Raw genomic sequence first — 27,180 nt, 5'->3', positions numbered from 1 at the left:
AGACATCCAGTGATCGACATCATGAGTATCGATCCACGCAATTGGGATCGATGACATGCATCAACCAAGTCAGCGAGCCTGACAACCCGATCCCGTTAGTCGCCTCTTACGACAAGCATAGTCGCCTTTTACGGCAATCATATCTTAGTCAGCTTCCCGAGGCAAGGGAGTTAACTGACTCTAAAAGTCCAGCTTGAATTTCTGGGCTCGATCGTAGCCCCACCAGTGGCTGTTACGAGTCATGTCCGTTCTATGTCCCTCCTATTGACCAATCAGATTCCACCTCTCATATCATTTGCACTTGCTTCAAACGAAATAGCGGCGCACAGTGAATACGATCTGATCGATAATCAAGATCTATATTGTAATAAAACGGGTCCCCCCCCCCCCCCCCCCCCCCCCCCCCACACACACACACACACACTACGGTTATAACGAACTCAAAGGGGCCACTAATTTTAATTCGTTATAACCGGAGTTCGTTTTAAGCATATGTACAGCATATATACACAAAATGGACGGAACCAAGAAACCGGTCGTTAAACCCGGAAGTTCATGCAGTAAGAATACGTTGTATGTATAAAACTTCCATTACATTTTATGCTGCATCATCCCAGAAGACGTTGAAAGGAAATACTACCCTACCCTACCTGGCGCTCGGCATAAGGTGATAAAACACGGGCTGTTCGGATCGGAGTCAGTCTACCCGCAGAGTGGAAGGTTGGTGGTTCGGTCCCAGGCCGCGTCATGCTTGAACAGAAGTTAAAAGTGGTACGCGGTAACCTGCCTGGCGCTCTGCATTAAAGGGATTAAATTTGTTTGTTTGTTGTTTTACGTCGCACTCAGAAATATTCCAGCTATATGACGGCGGTCTGTAAATAACCCAGTCTGGACCAGACAATCCAGTGATTGACATCGTGAGCATGGATCCACGCAATTGGGATCGATGACATGCATCAACCAAGTCAGCGAGCCTGACCACCCGATCCCGTTAGTCGCCTTTTACGACAAGCATAGTCGCCTTTTACGGCAAGCATGGGTTGCTGAAGACCTATTCTACCCCGGATATTCACGGGTCTAATATCGGCTCGCAGTCAGTAGATGTCTGTTTGGGATATCCATGTTAAACTTTCGCACGGTATTTCAGTGGTTACTACCTTAAAACCGGCAAATATCGAGTGAGAATACGAGCTTCCAAACATACACGCGAAATATTCGTGTACGCGACATTAAACCCCATTTCACCTCCCCTCACATTCGACATTTCCGTATGCGGATGATACTTGTAAGCGCGTAGTATGAGACTATAAACCTAAGTATGAGGGTATCTTTTGTTTATTTGCCGCACTCAGAAATATATGACGGCAGTCTGTAAATAATTAAGTCTGGACCAGACAATCCAGTGATTGGTATCACGAGAATCAGTCTAAGCAGTTGGGATACGACGACATGCATCAACCAAGTCACCGAGCCTGACCGCCCAATCCCGTTAGTCGCCCCTTACAACAAGTATGAGCTGATGAATACAACTTCTAATCCGGATCTTCAGGTGAAGTGAGAGTCAGTAATATATATAATAGTGAGTGGTGTGTGTTGGTGGAGTTGCGAAGACTGACATCAATCTCCCCAAGAGATCCACTGGTAGCGGTCACCATAGACGGCCTTGCGAGTCATCGGACAAGAGTTAGCCTCGGGCCTAGAGTGTGTGAGTGAGTGAAATGGTCCCGTCTCTTTTGTAAAAACACAACAGATGCAGCGTCTACCGACCAACAATGAAACGAAATCAGCAGTGGAAGAACAAGTGTTGAAAACTCTAAAGGTTGTATTTACATTTTACCTATAAATTGTTTTATTCGTATGTGAAACAACTGCAAACCTTTCGATGATAGTTATATTGAGACCTGTCACGGAGCTATTGGATGGCGTTAATTTTTAAGTAACCAAAGACAAAAAAAACTTCCATGTGGTGGAAGCCTCGGGACTTCAGTGGGTTAAATCGCTGACTTTGTGTGCTGGCGATTAAGTGCCTCACTCTGAGAGTGTGGGTTCGAATCCCGGATGAGACTGAATATATTTTGACCCTGTCGGTATTTTCAAACAAATGAGCAGACATTTCCTGAAATCAATTCTGCTTAAACTCATGTTTCAGGTGACTCGGTATATGTATGTGTCCGTGTGCTGTCACAAAGCTCACAGCTGCATATGTGTTAAAGCAGAAGTTGTTATTCATAAAGTTGTACGTTTTTATTATTTACTCCACAACTTCTTGAATGCCAATCAAGCAGTTACACACAGTGTTAATCGCTATTGTGTATTTTAACTTAAGCTTAAGCAAGCCAAAATCCATTCGGTCATGGTCATGGATGGGTGTGTGCATGGATGGGGGATTTGGTGGGTGGATGGATAGCCATGTGTGGGTGAAGAATTGGGTGGATGGATGGGTGTGTGTGGATGGGGGATTGGGTAGGTGGATGGATGGGGCATTGAGTGGATGGATGGACAGGTGTGTGTGGATGGGGGATTAGGTAACTGGATGGATGGGAGTGTGTCGGTGTGGAATGGGTAGGTGTGTGTGTGGGTGAAGAATTGGGTGGATGGATAGGCATGTGTGGGTGAAGAATTGGCTGGGTGGATGGGTATGTGTGGGTGAAGAATTGGGTGGGTGGATGGGTATGTGTTGGTGAAGAATTGGGTGGTTGGATGGGTATGTGTGGATGGAGGATTTGGTAGATGGATGGATGGGGCATTGAGTGGATGGATGGATAGGTGTGTGTGGATAAGGTATTAGGTAATTGGATGGATGGGAGTGTTTCGGTGTGGAATGGGTAGATGAATGGATAGGTGTGTGTGTGTGGATGGGGGATAGGGTTGATGGATGGGTGTGTGTGGATGGGGGATAAGGTAGGTGGGTAGATGGATTGATCAATCTCATTAAAATCAGACCTTAGTTCTCGCTACCGCTAAACAAAGATCTGAAGACATCCCATTAGGAGTCACGTCAGAACGACCTTTCATCCGACCAATCAGAGCGTCGCTTACCAGATTATGAAAGTGACAGTCGAAATGTGATTTCTAATCATGCAACCTCGAAAACCTTTAAGTGGGGTATTCCGAACGATAGTTACGGGTTTAACGACTAAATCCTTACAATCTAGACCATCTATTAGCCATTCCTGAGTGTCTTTTTGTTCAGGTTTCAAATTTGTAATCGATAATTTGTCAAAATATGTTTCGAAGCGTCGTCGCCAATTTGAAATTAGTGCCGTAAAGCACGAGAAAGCTGCCTTCTGATTGGTCATTCCATTGGTCGGTCGAAGTTCGTGCAAGGTCGCTCTGACGTGACCGACAATGGGATATCCTCAGATCTGTGTTTAGCGGTAGCGAGAACTAAGATCTAATTTTAATGAGATTGATGGATTGACGGGTGTGGATGGGGGATTAGGTAGATGGATGGATGTGTGGTTGGGGGACTAGGTGGATGGATGGGTGTTTGTCGATGGGGGATTGGGCAGATGGATGGATGGGCGTGTATGGATGGGGGATTTGGTAGGTGGGTGGCTGGATGGGAGATTAGATAATTTGATGGATGGGAGTGTGTCGGTGTGGAATGGGTAGATGAATGGATAGGTGTGTGTGTGGATGGGAGATTAGGTACAAGGATGGATTGGTGTGGACGGGGGATTAGGTCGATGGATGGATGGGTGTGTGTGTGTGTGTGGAGGATTTAGTAAATGGATGGATGGATGTGTGTGGATTTGGCTTGGGGTAGATGGATGGATGGGGAATAAGGTAGATGGATGGATGGGTGTGTGGGTGGATGGTTAGGTAGATGGATGGATGAGTGTAGGTGGATGGTTAGGTAGATGGATGGATGGGTGTGTGGATGGAGGATTAGGTAGATGGATGGATGGGTGTGTGGGTGGATGGTTAGGTAGATGGATGGATGAGTGTAGGTGGATGGTTAGGTAGATGGATGGATGGGTGTGGATGGAGGATTAGGTAGATGGATGGATGGGTGTGTGGGTGGATGGTTAGGGTAGATGGATGGATGAGTGTAGGTGGATGGTTAGGTAGATGGATGGATGGGTGTGGATGGAGGATTAGGTAGATGGATGGATGGGGGATTAGGTGGATGGATGGATGGGTGTGTGGGTGGAGGATTAGTTCGACAGATGGATGGGTGTGGGTTTAGAATTAGGTCGATGGATGGATGGGTGTGGGTGGAGGATTAGGTCGATGGATGGATGGGTGTGGGTGGAGGATTAGGTAGATGGATTGATGGGTGTGTGGGTGGATGGTTAGGTAGATGGATGGATGGGTGTGGGTGGAGGATTAGGTCGATGGATGGATGGGTGTGTGGGTGGAGGGTTAGGTAGATGGATGGATGGGTGTGTGGGTGGAGGGTTAGGTCGATGAATGAATGGGTGTGGGTGGAGGGTTAGGTCGATGGATGGATGGGTGTGTGGGTGGAGGGTTAGGTAGATGGATGGATGGGTGTGTGGGTGGATGGTTAGGTGAATCGATGGATGGGTGTGTGTGGATTGGGGATCAGGTAGATGGATGGATGGGTGTGTGGGTGGAGGGTTAGGTGGATGGATGGATGGGTGTGTGGGTGGATGGTTAGGTGAATCGATGGATGGGTGTGTGTGGATTGGGGATCAGGTAGATGGATGGATGGGTGTGTGTGGGTGGAGGATAAGGTAGATGGATGGGTGTGTGGATGGGGGATTGGGTGGATGGATGGATGGGTGTGTGGATGGAGGATTAGGTAAATGGATGGATTGGTGTGTGTGGGTGGAGGATTAGGTCGATGGATGGATGGGTCTGTGTGGATGGAGGATTAGGTTGTTGGATGGATTGGTGTGGATTGAGGATTAGGTAGATGAATGGATGGGTGTGTGTGGGTGGAGGAATAGGTCAATGGATGGATGGGTGTGTGTGGGTGAAGGATTAGGTCGATGGATGGAGGGTGTGGATTGGGGATGAATTGACCTATTTGGCCAAGATTATTGTACTTGTATAGCGATGAACTGTCCTTGTTTCATTGTGTAGACTCTCTATCCACAACACCACAGCAGCAGTTGAGTGGGTGTATGAGTGAGTGAATGAATGAATCGTGGGTTTGGGTGAGTGAGTGACTCATCAATTACCCAGAGACAGATGAGGTCAAATGGGGTTTCCTGTTGTGTTCAAGATTATTGCACTTATACAGCGACGACCAGTTTTATCCTCGACCTTCCTTTCTCCACGCAGAGCCTCCATCCACCAGATCATGGAGGTGGTCTAAAATACCCAACTCTGCACACGGAATTATGGTGCCTTACTCAACTGGGCCATTCATGCCTCCCAGTTAATACGAGAAAAACAAATACCTCACAAATCATGTTAGAGTGATAATGATTTATTGAATAGATATACATGGTAACAATGTCGCTACTGTCTGACAGGTGTGATATATCTGTATAACAATAACAATCATAGAAATATAATGAACAAAGGTTGGGGACTTACAAGGTCACAATATCACGTGATACTCCCTATGGTACATGGTACATGGTACAGTCTGCAAAGTATACAGACAACCTTAAGTCAAACGAGTCCCTGCTGCTGCCAAGACAGCGAAATTTAGATACATCAAACAGATTTGCTTTTTGGTTGATATATACAGCGTAACTAAAACAGATAGGTAATATTATCAATTACAGGATATGTTCTTACTGTAATTGACTTGTTATGTAAAACACCATCTTCCCGAGGCAAGAGCGTCCACTAGCCGTTTTATCAAAGTCTTGTTTCCACCTTTGCCACATCAAGCCCACTTCCCTGTGCTAAATATGATTGAACTATCCCACATACCAACAGTCCAATCAGAGAACGTTTCACAAGGTCAACATACACGACTGGTACACCGTATGAAAGTGATTTGCCGCTGCATATCTTTGACATGTCTTTTTCATCTTTTATACCCACCCACCCCAACGATGGCCTGTTTTTGTGTCGGGGATGAATCCGTTTTTGTTATCTTTCTGACTAAGTCGTCGCCTATGGTAGTCGCTATACGAGATAAGAACAGCGATCTGATTGGATATGGCGTTTCAATTAAAAGGGGCACAACTCATGATCTATGCGAGGTAGCACCAGGGTCGTTCCTAGAAATGTGGCCTTAATGTGGCCAGGGTAGAAACTAGGCTTTGATATTGGCTTGTGAATACGGTTGCCTCGGGAAGATGGCAAAACACTTCGTGTCTTGAGTGAGTGGGTTAAGCTCTGCTTAAAACAGTACTTTAGTTATAGTTCGTCAGCTTAGTGTGAGGACATCACAGCAGATTTTTAACACAAGTTCAATTTCAGTTTCAGTAAACAGAATGTTTATCGACATAGGGTTCAGTATATGAAGGTGTGTTATTTTGGGTTTCAGTAAACAGAATGTTTATCGACATAGGGTTCAGTATATGAAGGTGTGTTATTTTGGGTTTCAGTAAACAGAATGTTTATGGACATAGGGTTCAGTATATGAAGGTTTGTTATTTTGGGTTTCAGTAAACAAAATGTTTATGATGGAGAGAAAAACAGGACGATGAGGGAAGCATGACAGAGTTGAAATTAACTATTTAAAATAATAAGATAAAGAGTTATAGTTGACAAAACCTTTCATCAAAAGTACCTAATAAAGCTTAATTGAGTATGAAAGTTGATACTAATGAAACACTGGAAGGGAAAGGATGACAAAAAGTGAAACAGCAAGAAAAGTATACAAGATTAAAACTCAACACCTGTATTTGTAAAAATAATAACTTCAAAAGAACCAAAGAAAGAATTTGAATGAATCAAAAGTAGTTGTGTGTCAATGATGTGGGTAAATATATAGTACCATATAAAAATGTAATTTTTGTAAATAAAAGGTCGAGCAGCATCAATTAATAGTCTGATTTTGACACATGACATATGAGTGAGTATGGTTTTACGACGCTTTTAGCAATATTCCAGCCATATCACGGCGGGGGACACCAGAAATGGGCTTTACACATTGTACCCATGTCAGGATTCGAACCCGGGTCTTCGGCGTGACAAGCGAACGCTTTAACCACTAGGCTACCCGACCGCCCCCATAACATGTGAACATAAGCAGTAACCTTCACATGTGTTGCAGATCTAGTACAAACCTCACCTGCACTTGTGAGTGAGTGAGTCTGGTTTTACGTCCCTTTTAGCAATATTCCAGCAATATCAAGGCAGGGGACACTAGAAATGGGCTTCACACATTGTACCCATGTCGGGATTCGATCCCGGGTCTTCAGTGTGAGGAGTGAACGCTTTAACCACTAGGCTACCTGACCGGCCCTGAACTTGTAGACCTGGCACAACATGACAGGGATCTCCATTACTGATGAACAGTATTGTCAACTCCAATAAATAACTTGAATCTGGCTAGTCTCAGGCTCAGGCTAACTGTAGATATAAGGGTAGGGTTTTATCCAACCGCAAGGCATGAACGACAAGATCTAATCCTGGGATTCACCCGACCCCCTCGTTGTCTTTCAGGCTAACTGTAGTTTGCTTACAACAATCACCAGTCATATAAGTCCAACAATACCTACAATTCAATATAATTGTAAAGTGCAAATACAGTGAGTGAGTGAGTTTGGTTTAAGGCCGCTTTTAACAGTATTCCAGTTATATCACGGCGTGTCAGCTTAATGTGGGAGGAAAGCCCGATGTGATGCAGGTCTCAGACGTTTACCACTTTGAAACCCACGTGCACGGGTATGGTGCTGACAAACCTAGAAACATAATCGGGGCGAACCGGGATTTGAACCCACAATCATAGGTTTCTGGCGTGCCCAAGGGACGCAACTCTGCACAGCCAATCACTGCGCCTTAGACGACTGGGCCACCCGTGCCCCCAGTGCAAATACAGAAGATTGATAATAATGTGTAACAAACATGCAAATTATACATTAATAAACTAATTTGAAAATTCAGCATGCACTTAAGCTTAAAAGTTTAAGAAATTAAAGGCAAATTTCTCTCCTTCTTTAAATTTAAAACTAAGACAAAATTCAATATCTCATGTTTACAAATGTTTCAAAATATTGAAAATGACAAAGTACAAAAATAAATAAGACTGTACACAATGTTTCAATGAATATTATGATATGTAAAATGACACCAAAGGTGCTAGTTACTTGTGATATAAAGCTGTGGTCAGTGTTCCCCTTGGGATGGCATAGAGCAGTGATGACGAGCCCCTGTTTTGACAACATTCATCAATTTCACATCACCTTGACAATACCTTTGTGACCATCAGAAACAAACTGAACACTATTAATTCACTTTATAAAAACAGACTGTTGCAGTCTTTTCAGACAGTTAATCAGTAAAATACTAGTACAGTAACCAGTGTAGAATGGGCGTTTGGAAATGGGTCGTATTGTCCAGTGTTGGTTGCTAGTTAAATCATATACTTCATTAATTTTATATAAGCACAAAGAACTACACAGACTGAAGTGAAGAGTACTGATAAGGGGAGATAATCTGACACAAAATGCCATATTTCCTCCAGGAAGCCTCTTCTAAGGGTACCGTATTCGATGTAATAAGCGCGCCGCTCTAATAAGCGAACACGGTGATATTTGCTTATATATTGGCTAGTGAACAATCCCAATTTGCACCTCTTCTGATTGATCAATGTACACAAGACTTATATATTTGCATATAATACGCACTCGTGTGTTATATGCACCCTTAATTATGGGCAATTAAATTCTGAAAAAATAAATCTGTCATTTATAAACATTTCGGGCTGTCAGCATAAACCACAAGATTTATCTTTCAACTCTGTTTTTTTTTCACCAAAATAATATTCTAATAAGAGCCCCCTATTTATAAATTTGAGAGTGCCCTGGTCGCTTATTACGTCAAGGACAATATGTTTTCTTTTGTTTTGTTTGTTTACCGCCACACTTGGCAATGTTCCAGCCATATGATGGTGGCCTGTATATACTCAATTCTGGACCAGACAATGAGGTGATTAATATTATGAGCAACAATCTATACAATGCGGTAAGAGGCCATATTATCAACCTTGGCACCAAGTATGACCTGCCGATCCATTTGACAGGAAAATATACTGATCCAAAGGAACAGTACGTTGACGGTTCTGTGTGTTTTTAATCATGATGCATGAAATAATTTCCGAGCGTGACGTCACATTCCCGATTCAATTTTCAAACCCAAACAGTATGGCTCCGCACAGTGGAGCCAACAATGCAAGCACTGCGCAGAGTAAACTGGCTTCAGTTTTTTATCAGAGGCAAATTGAAGCGAAAGCTTTGTGTTTTTCACATTTTTCGAAATAATAAGAGCTAGATTGATTAGATTAGAAGCAAGTGCTTATCAAAGCCTAGATTGTAACATAAATATGTCTCGGTCATATGAAGCCAATCACTCTCCTACCCAGAGTTCCTTGCGGCCAGCCGAGTACCTCTGTCACATCGTACACATTCCATTTAAGTGTTTTTCATTTTGGACGTGTCTAAATATTCAGATACACATATGTCACAATATTTTTAACTTTGACTGAGGAAATATTCGAGGATGTGAAAAGCAATTTTGATTTGCGTATTTATACTCCACGTCCTACGGAGGGCATATCATCACTATGATGTGTGAAAGCGAAATTGTCATACACCTCACTGTCACAGCCGTAGTAGTATATTTATATAATTATGCAAAACAATAGGTCAACTCGAGCTTTGCTGGCTCATTATTTAAGAAAGTAAATTATATTTAGGAAGAAAAATCAGTTTCCAATGTCAAACAAATTGTTATACAAAACTTCCATCATGCAAGCTTCTGAAATAGTTTGTCATTACAATCAGCACACCATATCAGTGTTTTTGATAGTTACAGTAATGGCTATAGCTTGTTGATACAGTATACACAGGGACTATCGCTAATGTTTACAATTACTACAACAACACTAAAGTTATAATGTATCTTAGGCTTAAAAATATAAAAGAATTGGTTCTCAGGCAATGACTGTTAAAAAACAGTGTGGGCAGGTGGTTAGATTTTTTTGTTCCTTGTTCAAACTAATATGTAACCAAATAAATAGTTGGGTACCATCAACCTGGGAAAGGGCCTCCCTACATAAAGAAGCATACAAACTCCTATAATCTCAATGACCATAACACGGTGAGGTGAGGTGAGGTGAGGTGAAATGGGGTTTAACGTAGCGACCAAGATTATTGCACTTATATAGCAACTTGCATGCACGTGTGTGTGGCTGCTTGTCCTAGTCCGGACTGATGCCGATTTATAGTGCTAGCCCACTGAGATACCATGCCGCAGTTTAACATGAATACCCCACAGTATACTGACTCCAAGCCGACCAGTCCTTGTTTTAGCCCCTTAATGCCAAGCGCCAGACAGGGTAACAACAAGTACCATCTTTTAACGACTTTTGGTATGACACGGCAGGGGATTGAACCCCAGACCTTCCACTCTCCGGGCAGACGCTCTACCACTAGACCACAGAGGCGGTCCTGACCATTACAGAGATGCACAGTAAAGCAGTGTGCATGCAAAGGGAAGTAACTGTGTGCTATATGGGATCGCATTGTTTTAAGTATTAGGATTTAGTTTTTGGATAAATGGAACTAAAAACGAAACGTGTGGCGGACTTTATGATAATGCAGGCAGTGCCTGAGAACCAAGACTACGGTATTCGACGTAATAAGCGCCCGGGGCTCTCAAAATTAGAAATAGGGGGCTCTTATTAGAATATTATTTTGGTGAAAAAAAACATATTTGAAAGATAAATTTCGTTGTTTATGCTGACAGCCTGAAATGTTTATGTACGACAGATATATTTTTCAAGATTTAAATTGCCCATAAATAAGGCTGCATATAACACACGTGTGAGTATTATACCGAATAAATAAGTCTTGTGTACATTGATCAATCGGAAGGGTTGCAAATTGGGCTTGTTCACTAGACAATACATCAGCAAATATTGCCGTGGGCGCTTATTAGAGCGGGGCGCTTATTACGTCGAATACGGTATTATTTTTTTAGCCTTGTGTACTTTACTGTCTGTCTTACAGGAGAATATATGCACTGCCTGAACAATATAAGACAGCTGCTATAACCACCATTCTAAAAGTATTGATAGGAAGAGTACATTTCTACTCAATAAACATGGATACAAAACGTCTTGTATCAGGTATTATTGAACACATTATGATGTGCTTAGATATTAAATCCTGTAAAATACTAAGATATCTATATCAGTATATATATGCACCAAGCTGAAAGGCAGCGTGTCAGTTAGTGCAAGATATGCACTATATCTTAGCAATGCAAGAACTGTGCAACCCTGACAGTTTAAAGCATTTAGAAAACTGTCCATACCAGAGTCCAGGACCCACTTGCACAAAGCAATCTTAGCGCTAAGACTATCTTAAGCCTATGTTAAAGAATGGGAGTTAGGATCATCTTAGCGCTTAGACTATCTTAAGCCTAAGATCGCTTTGTGCAAGTGGGCCCAGGCCTCTCTAGATTAACAACATGGTTCAACAAATATGCTGGTCCGGCAGACAAATACCAGTCAACATTAATGAGGACCATCCTACAATTGAGATGGTCTTGCTAGTGGCAAAGTGAGGTCTACCTTGACTACGTTGACATATGACAGCAAGCATGGCAAAAAGTGGAATATTTGTCATATGGTGACAAAATATGTGAAATTCTGTTTAGTAGATGTCTATCAAATAGTTTTCTCTGTACCAATGATTCTTCATTGGCACTGGTGCTATTTGCTTGAGGATAAAAACACATTTGCAGGCTCATTCTAATAGTCATGTGACATGAGAAACATATTTTAATCTGAGATTTTGTTTGTTTGTTTGTTGTTTAACGCCGCACTAAGCAATATTCCAGCTATATGATGGCGACTCTGGACCAGACAATCCAGTGATTGACATCATGAGCATCGATCCATGCAATTGGGATACGATGACATGCATCAACCAAGTCAGCGAGCCTGACCACCCGATCCCATTAGTCGCCTCTTGCGACAAGCATGGGTTTCTGAAGACCAATTCTAACCCGGATTCTTACGACAAGCATAGTCACATTAATCTTGGAGTGAGTGAGGGAGTTGGGAGTGATGCAGGTCTCAGACGTTTACCACTTTGGTGAAACCCACGAGCTCGGGTACGGTGCTGACAAACCTAGAAACATAATCGGGGCGAACTGGGATTCGAACCCACAATCATAGGTTTCTGGCGTGCCCAAGGGACGCAACTCTGCACAGCGAATCACGGCGCCTTAGACAACTGGGCCACCCGTACCCCCCCATTAATCTTGGACATGGTGTAGACATGTGTTACACACAGCTTACAAAGACAGCATTACTTGCACTCTACATGTCATATTTCAAAACATACTAAGGCGGAATTTGTCTATCTGATATATTTTCTGATGTGGAGGTTTATGAAGAAAGGTGTAAGGCCTTCATTAAAGTCATATATGACCAATCTGGCTTCTCCACCCAAACTTTGGTAGGACTAAAAAGCAGCTCTTGATATGCAATGATATAAGTGTCAATTTGAGGAACATGTTTGCAGGAATTAAAACAAAGCTGCAGGAATTAAAACAAAAAATAACAATGATAATTCAGCATGATGAACAATTGCGTGATGTTATTTACAAATCAGCTGTTGTGGCGTTACCAAGCTACCAGCGCCTAGCTGCTTTGATGACAATGAGTGGTGTTTACAAACATACATTAAGCACCTGACCAACTCACGTGAGTTGGGAGCTTCTCCAGCCAGGTAGATGTCTACAGTGGCTTCCACAGTCTCTACCCAGCACCAGTCTCATTCAAGTCAGATCTTGTACTCCAATACCATGTCTCTGCAAGAGGATTTCACCCACCCACCATGGGACCTTGCGTCAAGTATTACCTTTATTAATTTGCATTCGGAACTGCCCACTAATGTTCGTTTTTGAGACAAAGAGATCAGATGTGTTGCTCAAGCTTTCTTGCTCAACAGGCTTATAAGAAAGCTCACCTGATGCGACCTTGAGAGGATTATCAGAAATACATGCCAAGAGGTATCAGAGTACACAATCTGAAATTGATGAGACTGCACAGTCTATGCTACCTCCAACCTTAAAGAGGGACTACACTCCACAATCTGGTTAGTTAGAAGACAAAGTAGGTGGGTGATGAATGACTTGAAACAGACCTACCAAACAGCACGTGTCTAGTCCCTCTTTATATTGGATTGTACATTATCATCTTGTTTCTAAAACAGTTCACTAAAAACGTTTCTATGAAAACAGGTAAAACTTGTCTACAAACTTAGTGTCCATTATTATACAACACAGGTACAACAGTTCTGTCCTGTACAGGAACTGCCAATATATCACCTTGACTACTGATACAACAAAACAGGTGACACATGCACAGCTGTGACGTCATCCTCGTATATATTGACAATATACAGTGCTACACTTTAACCTTGCTACTCACAAGATAAAGTGGGTATTGCATGGTCAGGAGTTTGTGGGTACTGGATGGCCTGAAGTTTGTGGGTATTGCATGGTCAGACGTTAGTGGGTATTGGATGGTCAGAAGGTTTTGGGTACTGGATGCCCAGAAGTTGCTGGTACTGGATGACCTGAAGTTTGTGGGTATTGGATGGTCAGACGTTAGTGGGTATTTGATAGCCTAAAGTTAATGGGTATTTGATACCAGGAATTTGTTCTGATAAATATTAATAAAATGTCCCCAAAAAGTATTGCAGTATCAGTTTCAGGTTTTGGATGGAATTGTGACTGACAAAAAAATATACTTACCAAGAAAAGTATTGACGCATTTTGAAAATTCCAGAAGAATTATAGGATTCAGTACCATTTAGCTAAATTAACTTAAATTTATCTTTTAACCAATTTGATTGCAGCCCTCTCTCAATAGTTTTACAACAGTCAGCAATACTCCCGTTATATCATGGAAGCCTATTTGATAATTAAGCTTGGTCCAGGCAAACTGCTGAACTGTTAGAGTAAGGATCCACTTTATCAGGACACACAAGATCAGCAGAACACACAAAATTAAACACTTCATCCTTTTTCGGCAGTTCTGATGAGACACTGTGGACCTTTTCTCGTGGACAGGGTTGTGGCACTGACGGGTATCAATACATTCAAGGATGACACAGTGTGTCTAAAGTCAACATAAGAGAATTTGGCTGAAGGGTTAGTTCTTGTACAGGGTACTACAGATTTGTGGCCACAGTACTTTCCTGTGTAAAGACTGTGATGTGAGACAAATGTTCCCTTGTTGACCACCGCATAGCTACAGAGTGACTCAGTGAGTATATTAAAGGCTGTGCAAAACAGATTTAGGTTTCCCTCAGACAAATTACATTTGTTTGCTGTTAATGCTGAAATCAGCAACATTACAGCAACATTCCAGCCATAAGATGCGGGAAACATCAAGTATCGCAGGTGGAAACAGAATGTTTGATATGATTCAGCCATTATTGAATTTACCACATCCACGGAGGAAGCAGTTTTCGCTCTCAGATGAAAGTACTCGAGGCTCCAGTGCCATACAGTGGTCAGGAGCAGTACATTCACATGTTCATTTTATTCAGGGTAATCTCTCCATACAGAAATGTACCTGGCCTGCAAGTCAGTAGCCCATGTACAAGAACTTTTACAGAAGTATTTGGCACAGACGAGACAGCAGTACCTGTCCGCAATGATGGTTCACTTCCTTCAAGATAGGAGCACAAGAAAGTGGATATCTTCCTAATCAGATAACCACAAGCCACAGTCTCTGCAGCATGGCTTAGGAATGTCTATATGAATCTAGGGAAGCTTCTTTCTCGGACAGGGTGTACATGGACAGATTGCATAGAAGGCACTAGAGAGTCAAACACAGTCCTGGGTCTTGAGCACCTGGTGTTCATGTCTCGGAATTCTTTCAAGGCCTTCACTAAAATACATGCCTTGTCATGTGACATGGGTTAAGAAAGAATACATTGAATAATTGACCAACGGACATGGTGCAGAGAAAGCTATCAGTGGGAACAATTGTGACATATATACTTGATAGTTACTTTGAATATTCAAATCTTGTCTGTCAGCACACATGGGTTAGTTTGGATTCAAACTGAGGCTCTGTCCATATCCCACAATTCCCTGTAAACATGTCTGCTGTGTCAGCTCCTGGGAATCTAACTGTCAGTTATCTGTAATCTACTTGTTCCTGAAGTAAAACTGTCCATTAACTACGATTCATTTCATCATATTTGATATGCCTGGTCACATGTGAACATGTGCATTGATCATAGTGAGGATGACCAAGTTATATTTCAGAGTTGGTAGCACGGTAGGCTAGTTGACCCTTTCCCCATCCTACAACCCCTCCCACTGTCAGCCCAGCAACTCTGTAACAAAACATTTCAGCTCACTCCCCTAGTGGGGATATGTGTCCCCCTCAACTGACACACCTCACTCTGGTAGTTCAATCTCATGCTAGACTCAGTACCCCCCAGTTCTACCCATCTACCCCAAAAGCTACAATCAAACCCAGTTCTACTTCCCCAATGACTCTACCTCACCCAACTGCTCTATCTCACCCATAACTTAACTTCAACCCCTCTATCCCTACCCAACCCCAGTTAACCTCACCCAACAGCTACAATCAAACCCAGTTCTATTTCACCCCCATGACTCACCTCACCCGACAGATCCACCTCACCCATAACTTAACTTCAACCCCTCTATCCCTACCCAACCCCAGTTAACCTCACCCAATAGCTACAATCAAACCCAGTTCTATTTCACCCCCATGACTCACCTCACCCGACAGATCCACCTCACCCATAACTTTACTTCAACCCCTCTATCCCTGCCAAACCCCAGTTAACCTCACCCAACAGCTGCACTCAAACCCAGTTCTATTTCACCCCCATGACTCACCTCACCCAACTGCTCTACCTCACCCATAACTTGCCCAACCCCAGTTAACCTTACCCAACAGCTTTAAATAATTCCATCCAACTCACCCCCATCCCTACCAAAACCGCTCTAGCTGACTGCTCACAGCGTATCTCACCCCAACAAGCTCAATATCAACCTTTCAATCTGAATGTGAACCCCACTTAAACCCCAACAACCCCAACTTCTCCACCACTACTCTCTCCTCGAGGCCTGCCTCAACAGATCATGAATGCTGGCATATTCAGGGTCCTCATCAAAGTGTTTGGCCAGGTCCATGAACTGAGGCCGATGTTCTGCCTTCCAGGACCAACACTTGAGCATGATGCCGTACGCTGTCTGGGGGCACCTGTCTGGCTTAATCAGCCGCTTCCCATGCTCGATGTACTGCACCACCTGGGGGAGAGAAACGTCATACTTGACAAACCAAACATTGTTCTTTATCCAAAAACATTCTTCCAACTTTTTCAGTTTGTAAACAGTCACAGTGTCTTCAGAGTAAATGGGAGATAGGACCCACAGAGAGGGGAGATAGGACCCACAGAGAGGGGAGATAGGACCCACAGAGAGGGGAGATAGGACCCACAGAGAGGGGAGATAGGAACCACAGAGAGAGGAGATAGGACCCATAGAGAGGGGAGGTAGGACCCACAGAGAGGGGAGATAGGACCCACGGAGAGGGGAGATAGGAACCACAGAGAGGGGAGGTAGGACCCACAGAGAGGTGAGCTAGGAACCACAGAGAGGGGAGGTAGGACCCACAGAGAGGGGAGATAGGACCCACAGAGAGGGGAGGTAGGACCCACAGAGAGGTGAGCTAGGAACCACAGAGAGGGGAGGTAGGACCCACAGAGAGGGGAGATAGGAACCACAGAGAGGGGAGGTAGGACCCACAGAGAGGTGAGCTAGGAACCACAGAGAGGGGAGGTAGGACCCACAGAGAGGGGAGATAGGAACCACAGAGAGGGGAGGTAGGACCCACAGAGAGGGGAGATAGGACCCACAGAGAGGGGAGGTAGGACCCACAGAGAGGGGAGATAGGACCCACAGAGAGGGGAGATAGGACCCACAGAGAGGGGAGATAGGACCCACAGAGAGGGGAGATAGGACCCACAGAGAGGGGAGATAGGACCGATAGAGAGAGGAGATAGGACCCATAGAGAGGGGAGATAGGACCCACAGAGAGGGGAGATAGGACCCACAGAGAGGGGAGGTAGGACCCACAGAGAGTGGAGATAGGACCCACAGAGAGGGGAGATAGGACCCACGGAGAGGGGAGATAGGACCCACAGAGAGGGGAGATAGGACCCACGGAGAGGGGAGATAGGACCCACGGAGAGGGGAGATAGGACCCACAGAGAGGGGAGATAGGACCCACAGAGAGGGGAGATAGGACCCACAGAGAGGGGAGATAGGACCCACAGAGAGGGGAGATAGGACCCACAGAGAGGGGAGATAGGACCCACAGAGAGTGGAGATAGGACCCACAGAGAGGGGAGATAGGACCCACAGAGAGGGGAGATAGGACCCACAGAGAGGGGAGATGGGACCCATAGAGAGGGGCGATAGGACCCACAGAGAGGGGAGATAGGACCCACAGAGAGGGGAGATAGGACCCACAGAGAGGGGAGATAGGACCCACAGAGAGGGGAGATAGGACCCACAGAGAGGGGAGATGGGACCCACAGAGAGGGGAGATGGGACCCACAGAGAGGGGAGATGGGACCCATAGAGAGGGGCGATAGGACCCACAGAGAGGGGAGATAGGACCCACAGAGAGGGGAGATAGGACCCACAGAGAGGGGAGATAGGACCCACAGAGAGGGGAGATAGGACCGATAGAGAGAGGAGATAGGACCGATAGAGAGAGGAGGTAGGACCCACAGAGAGGGGAGATAGGACCCACAGAGAGGGGAGATAGGACCCACAGAGAGGGGAGATAGGACCCACAGAGAGGGGAGATAGGACCGATAGAGAGAGGAGGTAGGACCCACAGAGAGGGGAGATAGGACCCACAGAGAGGGGAGATAGGACCCACAGAGAGGGGAGATAGGACCCACAGAGAGGGGAGATAGGACCGATAGAGAGAGGAGGTAGGACCCACAGAGAGGGGAGATAGGACCCACAGAGAGGGGAGATAGGACCCACAGAGAGGGGAGATAGGACTCACAGAGAGGGGAGATAGGACCCACAGAGAGGGGAGATAGGACCGATAGAGAGAGGAGGTAGGACCCACAGAGAGGGGAGATAGGACCCACAGAGAGGGGAGATAGGACCCACAGAGAGGGGAGATAGGACCCACAGAGAGGGGAGGTAGGACCCACAGAGAGGGGAGGTAGGACCCACAGAGAGGGGAGATAGGACCCACAGAGAGGGGAGATAGGACCGATAGAGAGAGGAGGTAGGACCCACAGAGAGGGGAGATAGGACCCACAGAGAGGGGAGATAGGACTCACAGAGAGGGGAGATAGGACCCACAGAGAGGGGAGATAGGACCGATAGAGAGAGGAGGTAGGACCCACAGAGAGGGGAGATAGGAACCACAGAGAGGGGAGATAGGACCCACAGAGAGGGGAGATAGGACTCACAGAGAGAGGAGATAGGACCCACGGAGAGTGGAGATAGGACCCACAGAGAGGGGAGATAGGACCCATAGAGAGGGGAGATAGGACCCACAGAGAGGGGAGATAGGACCCACAGAGAGGGGAGATAGGACCGATAGAGAGGGGAGGTAGGAACCACAGAGAGGGGAGATAGGACCCACGGAGAGGGGAGATAGGACCCACAGAGAGGGGAGATAGGACCCACAGAGAGGGGAGATAGGACCCACAGAGAGGGGAGGTAGGACCCACAGAGAGTGGAGATAGGACCCACAGAGAGGGGAGATAGGAACCACAGAGAGGGGAGATAGGACCCACAGAGAGGGGAGATAGGACCGATAGAGAGGGGAGATAGGACCCACAGAGAGGGGAGGTAGGACCCACAGAGAGGGGAGGTAGGACCCACAGAGAGAGGAGGTAGGACCCACAGAGAGAGGAGATAGGACCGATAGAGAGAGGAGGTAGGACCCATAGAGAGAGGTGAGCTAGGACCCATAGAGAGGGGAGATAGGACCCACAGAGAGGGGAGATAGGACCCACAGAGAGGGGAGGTAGGACCCACAGAGAGGGGAGATAGGAACCACAGAGAGGGGAGATAGGACCCACAGAGAGGGGCGATAGGACCCACAGAGAGGGGAGATGGGACCCACAGAGAGGGGAGATAGGACCCACAGAGAGGGGAGATGGGACCCACAGAGAGGGGCGATAGGACCCACAGAGAGGGGAGATAGGACCCACAGAGAGGGGAGATGGGACCCATAGAGAGGGGAGATAGGAACCACAGAGAGGGGAGATAGGACCCACAGAGAGAGGTGAGCTAGGAACCACAGAGAGGGGAGATAGGACCCACAGAGAGGGGAGATAGGACCCACAGAGAGGGGAGATGGGACCCACAGAGAGGGGCGATAGGACCCACAGAGAGGGGAGATAGGACCCACAGAGAGGGGAGATGGGACCCATAGAGAGGGGAGGTAGGAACCACAGAGAGGGGAGATAGGACCCACAGAGAGAGGTGAGCTAGGAACCACAGAGAGGGGCGATAGGACCCACAGAGAGGGGAGATGGGACCCACAGAGAGGGGAGATGGGACCCACAGAGAGGGGAGATGGGACCCACAGAGAGGGGAGATGGGACCCATAGAGAGGGGCGATAGGACCCACAGAGAGGGGAGATAGGACCCACAGAGAGGGGAGATAGGACCCACAGAGAGGGGAGATAGGACCCACAGAGAGGGGAGATAGGACCGATAGAGAGAGGAGATAGGACCGATAGAGAGAGGAGGTAGGACCCACAGAGAGGGGAGATAGGACCCACAGACAGGGGAGATAGGACCCACAGAGAGGGGAGATAGAACCCACAGAGAGGGGAGATAGGACCCACAGAGAGGGGAGATAGGACCGATAGAGAGAGGAGGTAGGACCCACAGAGAGGGGAGATAGGACCCACAGAGAGGGGAGATAGGACCCACAGAGAGGGGAGATAGGACCCACAGAGAGGGGAGATAGGACCGATAGAGAGAGGAGGTAGGACCCACAGAGAGGGGAGATAGGACCCACAGAGAGGGGAGATAGGACCCACAGAGAGGGGAGATAGGACTCACAGAGAGGGGAGATAGGACCCACAGAGAGGGGAGATAGGACCGATAGAGAGAGGAGGTAGGACCCACAGAGAGGGGAGATAGGACCCACAGAGAGGGGAGATAGGACCCACAGAGAAGGGCGATAGGACCCACCGAGAGGGGAGATAGGACCCACAGAGAGGGGAGGTAGGACCCACAGAGAGGGGAGGTAGGACCCACAGAGAGGGGAGATAGGACCCACAGAGAGTGGAGATAGGACCCACAGAGAGGGGAGATGGGACCAGCAGAGAGGGGAGGTAGGACCCACAGAGAGGGGAGATAGGACCCACAGAGAGGGGAGATAGGACCCACAGAGAGGGGAGATAGGACCCACAGAGAGGGGAGATAGGACCGATAGAGAGAGGAGGTAGGACCCACAGAGAGGGGAGATAGGACCGATAGAGAGGGGAGATAGGACCCACAGAGAGGGGAGATAGGACCCACAGAGAGGGGAGATAGGACCCACAGAGAGGGGAGATAGGACCCACAGAGAGGGGAGGTAGGACCCACAGAGAGGGGAGGTAGGACCCACAGAGAGAGGAGATAGGACCCACGGAGAGTGGAGATAGGACCCACAGAGAGGGGAGATGGGACCAGCAGAGAGGGGAGATAGGACCCACAGAGAGGGGAGATAGGAACCACAGAGAGGGGAGATAGGACCCACAGAGAGGGGAGGTAGGACCCACAGAGAGGGGAGGTAGGACCCACAGAGAGGGGAGATAGGACCCACAGAGAGGGGAGATAGGACCCACAGAGAGGGGAGGTAGGACCCACAGAGAGGGGAGGTAGGACCCACAGAGAGAGGAGATAGGACCCACGGAGAGTGGAGATAGGACCCACAGAGAGGGGAGATGGGACCAGCAGAGAGGGGAGATAGGACCCACAGAGAGGGGAGATAGGAACCACAGAGAGGGGAGGTAGGACCCACAGAGAGGGGAGATAGGACCCACAGAGAGGGGAGATAGGACTCACAGAGAGAGGAGATAGGACCCACGGAGAGTGGAGATAGGACCCACAGAGAGGGGAGATGGGACCAGCAGAGAGGGGAGATAGGACCCACAGAGAGGGGAGATAGGAACCACAGAGAGGGGAGGTAGGACCCACAGAGAGGGGAGATAGGACCCACAGAGAGGGGAGGTAGGAACCACAGAGAGGGGAGATAGGAACCACAGAGAGGGGAGGTAGGAACCACAGAGAGGGGAGATAGGAACCACAGAGAGGGGAGGTAGGACCCACAGAGAGGGGAGGTAGGAACCACAGAGAGGGGAGATAGGAACCACAGAGAGGGGAGGTAGGACCCACAGAGAGGGGAGATAGGACCCACAGAGAGGGGAGATAGGACTCACAGAGAGAGGAGATAGGACCCACGGAGAGTGGAGATAGGACCCACAGAGAGGGGAGATGGGACCTACAGAGAGGAGATAGGACCCACAGAGAGGGGAGATAGGACCTACAGAGAGGAGATAGGACCCACAGAGAGGGGAGATGGGACCAGCAGAGAGGGGAGATAGGACCCACAGACAGGGGAGATAGGACCTACAGAGAGGAGATAGGACCCACAGAGAGGGGAGATGGGACCAGCAGAGAGGGGAGATAGGACCCACAGAGAGGGGAGATAGGACCTACAGAGAGGAGATAGGACCCACAGAGAGGGGAGATGGGACCAGCAGAGAGGGGAGATAGGACCCACAGACAGGGTACATGGGAGAAGACTGTAGATACAGACCTCGATCCCCTTCATCTCCCCGTAAGGCGGCTCCCCGAATGTAAACATCTCCCACAGAGTGACACCGTAGCTCCACACATCGCTAGCGTGAGAAAACTGGCCATAGTTAACACTCTCTGGGGCATACCTGCAACACAGCACGTCGTATACACTTCACTGACAAAAATAATTTCCTCATTTTAAGGGAAAACAACTCAAATGAAGATTCTCCAGTGAGTGACATGAGAAAATATATTTCTGAATGCTTTTTTGATAACATTAACTAGATCTTATGTTTTTTAAGAAAATGTACATTAGAAATTAATTCTCATTTAAAAATTTGGAAATATTTTCCTACACATTCTAGAAAAGAATTCTTACTGAAGAAATATCTATTAAAAAATAGAAGAAATATTTTCCTACACATTCTTGGAAAGAATTCTTAACAAAGAAATATAGAGAACTATACAGAAGAAATGTTACAATGGGTACAATGTGTGAAGCCCATTTCTGGTGTCCCCGGCCGTGATATTGCTGGAATATTGCTAAAAGCGGCGTAAAACCATACTCACTCACTCACTCACTTTGATATCCTTGATAATAACAAATGTTATTTTTGGTAACAATATCATGTGGCTTGAAAGGTTCAAAGGAAGAAAAAATAAATAAAATTCAATACACAAATTATGGAAGTTGATAATTAATTATTATATGGAATAAAGCTTCAGTGAAGTCTCCCTGAAAGAAGGCTTTTGGACCTTTAGCGAATAATTAAGTTAGGCTTCTCGCCACGTAGAACAGTAGTCTTGTCATAGCCATGTGCGACACAATATCATTCTGAAAACTATACCTGGGGATTCAGAAATTGAAATGGGCATTGTTCATCTGTGAAAAGGAAGGGGACATTTACAGCTGCTAATTACCTAGCTCAGGGTTCAAATGACACGCACTGAGTTCGAGATAAGTTGTTTGTCTAAATCTCATTAAAATCAAATCTTAGTTCTCGCTACCGGTAAACAACGCCCCATTACAGGTCATTTCAGATCGACTTTTCACGAACTTCGACTGACCAATGAAATGACTGACAAGAAGTCGTCATTAACCAATCAGAAGGCTGCTTTCTTGTGCTTTATGGCACTAATTTCAAATTGGCGGCAACGCTTTCGAAACATATTTTGACAAATTCTCGATTAAAAATTTGGTACATGAACAAAAGAACATTCTGGAATGGCTAATAGATGGCCCGCAACTGTCATCCGGAATACCCCATGTTAAATTTTTTTAGCTTGCATGATTAGAAACCACATTCCGACTGTCACTTTTAGGATCTGGTAAGCAAAGCTATGATTGGTCGGATGAAAGATCGTTCTGACGTGACCCCTAATGGGATGACCTCAGATCTTTGTTTAGCAGTAGCGAGAACTGAGATCTTATTTTAATGAGATTGAGACACTTGAGTTTCAACGGGCAACCCCTGAACATCTATCAAATGTGCCCAAATGCATTTCTACCCATGCTATTACACCAACCATTTGATGGGCCATCGACCACCATGTGTAGCCTTGTAATAATCACTCTCTGTCCCCACAGCTCGTGATAGGCCAAAGTCACTGATCTTAATCTGAAAGTGAAGATGAGAAATAAAAATAAATCCATGAATTGTTTGATAGGCATTACTTAGAGTGAGTGAGTGAGTTGGGTTTAACGCCGCTTTTAACAATATTCCAGTTATATCACGGCGTGTCAGCTTAATGTGGGAGGAAAGCCCGAAGTGATGCAGGTCTTCGAGGTTTACCTCTTCGGTGAAACCCACGAGCACAGGTATGGTGCTGACAAACCTAGAAACATAATCCGTGCAAACCGGGATTCGAACCCACAATCATAGGTTTCTGGCGTGCCCAAGGGACGCAACTCTGCATAGCGAATCGCGGCGCCTTAGACAACTGGGCCATCCGTGCCCCCGCATTACTTAGAAGTTGATGGATGACAAAGTAGACACAATTTTATGGATAACATCTTCTTTAATACTGTAAAAATGAAATCCATGTTTCAGATTAATTAACAATACAAAATAGGTCACATCAGGTGACCATCAAACAAGCCAATCATCAGTCAGTCTTCAATATTCTTAGTGCAAATGTACAAAGCATTAAAAGCAGAATATCTAATTTCTATACCTTGAAAGTGAACAGTAACAGGCAGTTCCAAAGGGAAATAATAAAAGCAGAATGTGTGGCTGCTTGTACCTGTCCAGACTAAAGCCGGTTTTATAGTAGCCCACTAAACTAGCATACTGCAGTTTTAACATGGATACCCCAGTCAGATACAGCATACTGACTCCGAGCTGACCTGTCTTTATTATACCCTTAATGCCAAGCGCAAGTTGATGTAACAAGTCCCATCTTTTAACAAGTTTGGGGACGTCAAACCAGGGATCAAACCACCGCCCTTTCACTCTCAGGGCAGACTCTCTATCCACTATGCCATGGAGGTGTCTGCCAAAACAAGTAATGACCCTCTGATTAATTAGTCGACCAACCTGCTTCATATCCTTCAACAGGATGTTTCTGGCAGCCAGATCTCGGTGAACGAGTCTCTGAGTCTCCAGGTACTTCATGCCGTTAGCGATCTGTGCCGCCCACAGGTACAAGTCTGTCTTCACATCAATCTTTTCTTCGTGGTCCAGGAGGAAGTCCAGCATGGACCCCATCGGCACATACTCCTCCACCTGAAGCAGACATTGTGGACACGACATTCAAACAGGCACCGTCTAGCATGTCACAGTTGTCACTCACAGCAGACATTGTCTAGGATGTCACTCACAGCAGACATCATCTAGCATGTCAGTTGTCAGTCACAGCAGACATCGTCTAGCATGTCACAGTTGTCACTCACAGCAGACATCATCTAGCATGTCAGTTGTCAGTCACAGCAGACATCATCTAGCATGTCACTCACAGCAGACATCATCTAGCATCTCACTCACAGCAGACATCATCTAGCATGTCACTCACAGCAGACATCGTCTAGCATGTCAGTTGTCACTCACAGCAGACATCATCTAGCATGTCACTCACAGCAGACATTATCTAGCATCTCACTCACAGCAGACATCATCTAGCATGTCACTCACAGCAGACATCATCTAGCATGTCAGTTGTCAGTCACAGCAGACATCATCTAGCATGTCACTCACAGCAGACATCGTCTAGCATGTCAGTTGTCACTCACAGCAGACATCATCTAGCATGTCAGTTGTCAGTCACAGCAGACATCATCTAGCATGTCAGTTGTCAGTCACAGCGGACATCATCTAGCATGTCACTCACAGCAGGCACCATCTAGCATGTCAGTTGTCAGTCACAGCAGACATCATCTAGCATGTCACTCACAGCAGACATCATCTAGCATGTCACAGTTGTCACTCACAGCAGACATCATCTAGCATGTCAGTTGTCAGTCACAGCAGACATCATCTAGCATGTCACTCACAGCAGACATCGTCTAGCATGTCAGTTGTCAGTCACAGCAGACATCATCTAGCATGTCACTCACAGCAGACATCATCTAGCATGTCACTCACAGCAGACATCATCTAGCATGTCACTCACAGCAGACATCATCTAGCATGTCAGTTGTCAGTCACAGCAGACATCATCTAGCATGTCACTCACAGCAGACATCATCTAGCATGTCAGTTGTCACTCACAGCAGACATCATCTAGCATGTCACAGTTGTCACTCACAGCAGACATCATCTAGCATGTCAGTTGTCAGTCACAGCAGACATCATCTAGCATGTCAGTTGTCAGTCACAGCAGACATCATCTAGCATGTCACTCACAGCAGGCACCATCTAGCATGTCAGTTGTCAGTCACAGCAGACATCATCTAGCATGTCACTCACAGCAGACATCGTCTAGCATGTCACAGTTGTCACTCACAGCAGACATCATCTAGCATGTCAGTTGTCAGTCACAGCAGACATCATCTAGCATGTCACTCACAGCAGACATCGTCTAGCATGTCAGTTGTCAGTCACAGCAGACATCATCTAGCATGTCACTCACAGCAGACATCGTCTAGCATGTCAGTTGTCACTCACAGCAGACATCGTCTAGCATGTCAGTTGTCACTCACAGCAGACATCATCTAGCATCTCACTCACAGCAGACATCATCTAGCATGTCACTCACAGCAGACATCGTCTAGCATGTCAGTTGTCACTCACAGCTAACATCATCTAGCATGTCAGTTGTCAGTCACAGCAGTCATCATCTAGCATGTCACTCACAGCAGGCACCATCAAGCATGTCACTCACAGTAGAAATCGTCTAGCATGTCAGTTGTCACTCACAGCAGACATCATCTAGCATGTCAGTTGTCAGTCACAGCAGACATCATCTAGCATGTCACTCACAGCAGACATCATCTAGCATGTCAGTTGTCACTCACAGCAGACATCGTCTAGCATGTCAGTTGTCACTCACAGCAGACATCATCTAGCATGTCACTCACAGCAGACATCGTCTAGCATGTCAGTTGTCACTCACAGCAGACATCATCTAGCATGTCACTCACAGCAGAGATCGTCTAGCATGTCAGTTGTCACTCACAGCGGACATCATCTAGCATGTCACTCACAGCAGACATCATCTAGCATGTCAGTTGTCACTCACAGCAGACATCATCTAGCATGTCAGTTGTCACTCACAGCGGACATCATCTAGCATGTCACTCACAGCGGACATCATCTAGCATGTCACTCACAGCAGACATCATCTAGCATGTCACTCACAGCAGACATCATCTAGCATGTCACTCACAGCAGACAGCATCTAGCATCTCACTCACACCTACACTACTATAGAGATGACTCCCTGACACTGACCAGCATGAGAGGTGGTCCCTCGCAGACACCCAGCAGACTGAGGATGCAGGCATGTTGGAGAGACTGCATCACTCGGGCTTCAGCCAGGAAACTATTGGCATTCTCCACGGACCCATCATGGAAAGTCTTCAGCGCCACATCTATCTGCAAGTAATATACACACTCCACAGTAAGCATCATCTCACTGCCTCCATGTAAGTCTAGTCTTATACTTGTTTTGGACAAACGACTCTTCTTATTAAATTTTTGTGTTGCATTTAAAGGTTTGACATGACTGATGGCAAAGAACTACTTCAAATCAAATCTGGTTAGAATTATTGAGTCATCCACATGCAAGGGGTAATAA

The 27,180-nt window shown here is 46.1% G+C and overlaps 1 protein-coding gene across 2 annotated transcripts in view; it reads right to left on the bottom strand.

The window, feature by feature from the left end:
- Positions 1-12,235: 12,235 nt before the first annotated feature.
- Positions 12,236-27,180, bottom strand: part of LOC124144709 (tyrosine-protein kinase HTK16-like) — a 60,659-nt gene continuing 45,714 nt past the window's right edge. The window contains exons 15-20 of one of the 2 annotated variants that reach the window (XR_007219546.1): positions 26,835-26,978; positions 24,483-24,671; positions 23,473-23,564; positions 21,965-22,091; positions 15,777-16,416; positions 15,641-15,654 (exon numbers count right to left, since the gene is read on the bottom strand). Coding sequence is in view for 1 of the 2 variants with exons in the window: in XM_046514247.2 (XP_046370203.2) it covers positions 16,216-16,416; positions 21,965-22,091; positions 23,473-23,564; positions 24,483-24,671; positions 26,835-26,978 (753 nt within the window). In the remaining variant the exon portion in view is untranslated. Of the gene's footprint in view, positions 16,417-21,964; positions 22,092-23,472; positions 23,565-24,482; positions 24,672-26,834; positions 26,979-27,180 lie in introns of both variants that reach the window. The other variant, XM_046514247.2, reaches the window with a different exon arrangement.

This window comes from Haliotis rufescens, unplaced genomic scaffold, assembly GCF_023055435.1.
Source record: "Haliotis rufescens isolate VD_foot unplaced genomic scaffold, xgHalRufe1.0.p SCAF_9, whole genome shotgun sequence".
NCBI classification, from domain to species: Eukaryota; Metazoa; Mollusca; class Gastropoda; order Lepetellida; family Haliotidae; genus Haliotis; species Haliotis rufescens.
The sequence above is the reverse complement of the archived record's forward strand: the minus strand, read 5'-3'. Positions and strand labels throughout refer to the sequence as shown.